This window comes from Oncorhynchus clarkii, chromosome 23 (genome assembly GCF_045791955.1).
Source record: "Oncorhynchus clarkii lewisi isolate Uvic-CL-2024 chromosome 23, UVic_Ocla_1.0, whole genome shotgun sequence".
Taxonomy (NCBI): domain Eukaryota; kingdom Metazoa; phylum Chordata; class Actinopteri; order Salmoniformes; family Salmonidae; genus Oncorhynchus; species Oncorhynchus clarkii.
Window position 1 is genome coordinate 31756501 of NC_092169.1, and position 6000 is coordinate 31762500.

A 6000-nucleotide genomic window follows, 5' to 3' on the forward strand; every position below is an offset into this window, starting at 1 on the left:
ATAGAGAATGAGGGTCTATCTCTCTCGCATGCCTGACATACCAAGGAGCAATTGTGTAGGCTGGCTGGACCAGGGAAATTACACAACAGGCAGATGTTTGTTGGAGAGTGAGGTAAGAGAGAGAGAGATAGAGGGGGGGGGGGGGGGGGTAACAGGGAAAGAGGAAAAGAGAGAGAGCTCATTCATGGACCACAAAGTTAATTCTACAGGGACCTAGAGCTCTAAACCAGGGCAGAGGGGACGGTGGGATAGGTGGAAGCCAAGCCCTGCAGTGGTCCAGTGTTAGAGCTCTAAACCAGGGCAGAGGGGACGGTGGGATAGGTGGAAGCCCTGCAGTGGTCCAGTGTTAGAGCTCTAAACCAGGGCAGAGGGGTTGGTGGGATAGGTGGAAGCCCTGCAGTGGTCCAGTGTTAGGGCTCTAAGCCAGGGCAGAGGGGTTGGTGGGATAGGTGGAAGCCCTGCAGTGGTCCAGTGTTAGGGCTCTAAACCAGGGCAGGGTGGACGGTGGGATAGGTGGAAGCCCTGCAGTGGTCCAGTGTTAGGGCTCTAAACCAGGGCAGAGGGGTTGGTGGGATAGGTGGAAGCCCTGCAGTGGTCCAGTGTTAGGGCTCTAAACCAGGGCAGAGGGGTTGGTGGGATAGGTGGAAGCCCTGCAGTGGTCCAGTGTTAGGGCTCTAAACCAGGGCAGAGGGAAAGGTGGGATAGGTGGAAGCCCTGCAGTGGTCCAGTGTTAGGGCGTTGGTCACTAACTTTGGGAAGACTTTTTGGGTTAACACCAGAACCAGAATATATAGTACAGTGCACCCTGATATTCTTAAAAACTCCTCACTGAAAACACTAAGCTTTGTCTCTAATCTACTGCCAAGTATGAATCATTTTTTGAAGAAGAGAATTAAGGCACAAAATAAAAGCTGTATTTGTACCTTTTCTCTTTATCCTCTCAACTTCATCTGACCTTTTCCTCTACCGTTTATATTTTATTCCCTTTGAGAAAAGCTGTGAAAGTTAGTGACTGTCTGAATTTGATATGGTTCTCTCTGACTATCATTCCCTGTGCTTATGCAACATCCCCCTCACAGAGATTACTTCAAATAAAGTGCATTTGGAAAGTATTCAGACCCCTTCCCTTTTTCCACATTTTGTTACGCTACAGCCTTATACTAAAATGGATTGAATTAAATTACATGTTTCCCTCATCAATCTACACACAATACCCCATAATGACAAAGTGAAAACAAGTGTTCAGAAATGTTGCAAATGTATTCAAAATAAAAAACAGAAATACCTTTGCTATGTGACTCGAAATTGAGTTGTTTCCATTGATCATCCTTGAGATGTTTCGACAACTTGATTGGAGTCTCCCTGTGGTAAATTCAATTGATTGGACATGATTTGGAAAGGCACACACCTGTCGACATAACGTCCCACAGTTGACAGGGCATGTCAGAGCTAAAACCAAACCATGAGGTCTAAGGAATTGTCCGTAGAACTCCGAGACAGGATTGTGTCGAGGCACAGATCTGGGGAAGGGTACCAAAAAATGTCTACAGCATTGAAGGTCCCCAAGAACACAGTAGCCTTTATCATTCTTAATTGGAAGAAGTTTGCAACCATCAAGACTCTTCAAAGAGTTGGCCACCCAGCCAAACTGAGCAATGGGCGAGAAGGGCCTTGGTCAGGGAGGTGACCAAGAACCCGATGGTCACTCTGACAGAGCACAAGAGTTGCTCTGTGGAGATGGGAGAACCTTCCAGAAGGACAACCATCTCTGCAGCACTCTACCAATCAAGCCTTTATGGTAGAGTGACCAGACGGAAGCCACTCCTCAGTAAAAGGTACATGACAGCCCGCTTGGAGTTTGCCAAATGGCAAAGGACTCTCAGAAAATGATAAACAAGATTCTCTGGTCTGATGAAACTAAGATTGAACTCTTTGGCCTGAATGCCAAGCGTTATGTCTGGAGTCGAGGTCGACCGATTATGATTTTTCAACGCCGATACCGATACCGATTATTGGAGGACCAAAAAAGCCGATACCGATTAATCGGACGATTTTTTTACATTTATTTGTAATTACAAAAATACTGAATGAACACTTATTTTAACTTAATATAATACATCAATAAAATACATTTAGCCTCAAATAAATAATGAAACATGTTAAATTTGGTTGAAATAATGCAAAAACAAAGTGTTGGAGAAGAAAGTAAAAGTGCAATATGTGCCATGTATGACAGCTAACGTTTAAGTTCCTTGCTCAGAACATGAGAACATATGAAAGCTGGTGGTTCCTTTTAACATGAGTCTTCAATATTCCCAGGTAAGAAGTTTTAGGTTGTAGTTATTATAGGAATAATAGGACTATTTCTCTCTCTACCATTTGTATGTCATTAACCTTTGACTGTTGGATGTTCTTACAGGCACTTCAGTATTGCCAGTGTAACAGTATAGCTTCCGTCCCTCTCCTCGCACCTGGGCTCGAACCAGGAACACATCGACAACAGCCACCCTCGAAACAGCGTTACCCATGCAGAGCAAGGGGAACAACCACTCCAAGTCTCAGAGCGAGTGACATTTGAAACGCTATTAGCGCGCACCCCGCTAACTAGCTAGCCATTCCACATCGGTTACACCAGCCTAATCTCGAGAGTTGATAGGCTTGAAGTCATAAACAGCGCAATGCTTGAAGCACAACGAAGAGCTGCTGGCAAAACGCACGAAAGTGCTGTTTGAATGAATGCTTACGAGCCTGCTGGTGCCTACCACCGCTCAGTCAGACTGCTCTACCAAATCAGACTTAGTTATAACATAATAACACACAGAAATACGAGCCTTAGGTCATTAATATGGTCGAATCAGGAAACTATCATCTCGAAAACAAGACATTTATTCTTTCAGTGAAATACGGAACCGTTCTGTATTTTATCTAACGGATGGCATCCATAAGTCTAAATATTCCTGTTACATTGCACAACCTTCAATGTTATGTCATAATTACGTAAAATTCTGGCAAATTAGGTGGCCCAAACTGTTGCATATACACTGACTCTGCGTGCAATGAACGCAAGAGAAGTGACACAATTTCACCTGGTTAATATTGCCTGCTAACCTGGATTTCTTTTAGCTAAATATGCAGGTTTAAAAATATATACTTCTGTGTATTGATTTTAAGAAAGGCATTGATGTTTATGGTTAGGTACACATTGGAGCAAGACAGTTCTTTTTCGCAAACATCGATTATATGCAACGAAGGACACGCTAGATAAACTAGTAATATCAACCATAATAACTAGTAATATCAACCATGTGTAGTTAACTAGTGATTATGATTGATTGATTGTTTTTTATAAGATATGTTTAATGCTAGCTAGCAACTTACCTTGGCTTACTGCATTCGCGTAACAGGCAGGGTCCTCGTGGAGTGCAATGTAATCAGGTGGTTAGAGCTTTGGACTAGTTAACTGTAAGGTTGCAAGATTGAATCCCCGAGCTGACAAGGTAAAAATTTGTCGTTCTGCCCCTGAACGAAACAGTTAACCCACCGTTCCTAGGCCGTCATTGAAATAAAGAATGTGTTCTTAACTGACTTGCCTAGTTAAATAAAGGTGTTTTTATTTTTTATTTGAACCCAACCCAATCAAACATCTCTGGAGACCTGAAAATAGCTGTGCAGCGACGCTCCCCATTCAACCTGACAGAGCTTGAGAGAATCTGCAGAGAAGAATGGGAGAAACTCCCCAAATACAGGTGTGCCAAGCTTGTAGCGTCATACCCAAGAAGACTTGAGGCTGTAATCGCTGCCATAAGGTGCTTCAACAAAGTATTGAGTAAAGGGTCTGAATACTTATGTAAATGTGATATTTAAAAAAAATATATATATAAATTCGCAAACAGAACTAAAAACTAGTTTTTGCTTTGTCATTATGGGGTATTGTGCAGATGGATGACTGAGAAAAAAACTATTTAATTCATTTTAGAATAAGGCTGTAACATCACAAAATGTGGATAAAGTCAAGGGGTCTGAATACTTTCCGAATGTGCTGTACTTAAATCTTCTTGTTGAAAGAAAAGTATTTGAACTGCACTGAACTGAAACTAAATGAGGGTGAGAGACAAAGAGACAAAGACATGTTGGTCCTACCTGATCGTCCTGGTTGTTTGGCCATGGGGAGTGACACCTCAGTCAGGGGCAGGATGTAAACATCAGGTCCGCTCTGGGATGCAGGGGATGCCAGGGTGGACAGGTCCGCCTGGTACTCCTCCCCCTCGGCATTTTCAAACTCCTACAGGAGAAGACAAAAAGGTCAGAGGTCAGATAGTTCATACTGTGTCATTCCTGGAGTTTGAACCCTGGGGAGCGCGTGCGTGTGTGTGTGTGTATGGGTGTGTGTGTGTGTGTGTGTGTGTGTGTGTGTGTGTGTGTGTAGAGAGAGAGAGAGAGTATTGGAAGAATTTGGAGACAGGATACAAGTGTAAAGCCCCTTAGTTGTATGGAGTTGTGTGGTGGGGTGGAAACTATGGAAAACTGTGACCCTTTGTAGCCTCCTCCAGCACCCACTCCAATGCTTCCCCCCATCGTCCTCACCCCTCCTTCCATCCATCCCTCCATCCATCCATCCTGTCCCACGAGAGAATATACACACACAGGACACACACACCCTCTTGTCTCTAGGTCCCCAGCTTCACACGGTCCCTAACGGCCCCTCTAACATGTGTTTTCACTCTCAGGGTCACTAGAGAGCCAGGAAAACACATGCCTCTAACACGTACCCTTACAGAGATCACACACATGCAGTTCCCATTTACCCATAACATGTACTGCTACAGAGTTCACACAAACACACATAAACATCCACTCACATATCTCTCCCACATACAGCACATACGGAAAGTATTCAGACCCCTTGACTGTTGCACATTTTGCTACGTTACAGCCTTATTCTAAATACCCAGAGATGTTCGATCAGGTTCAAGTTCGGGCTCTGGCTGGGCCACCCAAGGACATTCAGAGACTTGTCCCGAAGCAACTCCTGCGTTGTCTTGCCTGTATGCTTAGGGTTGTTGTCCTGTTGGAAGGTGAATCTTCACCCCAGTCTGAGGTCCTGAGCACTCTGGAGCACATTTTCAAGGATCTCTCTATACTTTGCTCTGTTCATCTTTCCCTCTGTCCTGACTAGTCTCCCAGTCCCTGCCGCTGAAAAACATCCCCACGGCATGATGCTGACACCACCATGCTTCACCATAGGGATGGTGCCAGGTTTCCTCCAGACATTACGCTTGGCATTCAGGCCAAAGAGTTCAATCTTGGTTTCATCAGACCAGATCATTTTGTTTCTCATGGTCAGAGTCTTTAGGTACCTTTTGGCAAGCTCCAAGCGGGCTGTCATGCGCATTACACTGAGGAGTGGCTTCCGTCTGGCCACGCTACCATAAAAGCTAGATTCTCCCATCGTCACAGAGGAACTCTGGAGCTCTGTCAGAGTGACCATAGGGTTCTTGGTCACCTCCCTGACCAAGGCCCTTCTCCCCTGATTGCTCAGTTTGGCCGGGAGGCCAGCTCTAGGAAGTTTCTTGGTGGTTCCAAACTTCTTCCATTTAGGAATGATGAAGGCCACTGTGTTCTTAGGGACCTTCAATGCTGCAGACATTTTTTGATACCCTTCCCCAGATCTGTGCCTCGACACAATCCTGTCTCGGAGCTCTTCAGACAATTCCTTTAACCTCTTGGTTTTTGCTCTGACATGCGCTGTCAACTGTGGGACCTTATATAGACAGGTGTGTGCCTTTCCAAATCATGTCCAATCAATTGAATTTACCAAAAGTGGACTCCAATCAAGTTGTAGAATCATCTCATTATGGTCAATGGAAACAGGATGCACCTGAGCCCAATTTCTAGTCGCATAGCAAAGGGTCTGAATACTTAAGGGAATATGTTTTTGTTGTTGTTGTTTTTAATTTGCAAAGAATTCTAAAAACTTGTTTTCGCTTTGTCATTACGGGG

General features: G+C 44.4%; 1 protein-coding gene across 2 annotated transcripts in view; it reads right to left on the reverse strand.

Moving 5' to 3' along the window:
* Window positions 1–6000, reverse strand: part of LOC139381079 (apoptosis-associated tyrosine kinase b) — an 89501-nt gene that overhangs the window by 24580 nt on the left and 58921 nt on the right. For both annotated transcript variants that reach the window (XM_071124318.1, XM_071124319.1), the window contains one exon: window positions 4141–4282. In XM_071124318.1, the coding sequence (XP_070980419.1) occupies window positions 4141–4282 (142 nt within the window). The remainder of the gene's footprint in view (window positions 1–4140; window positions 4283–6000) is intronic.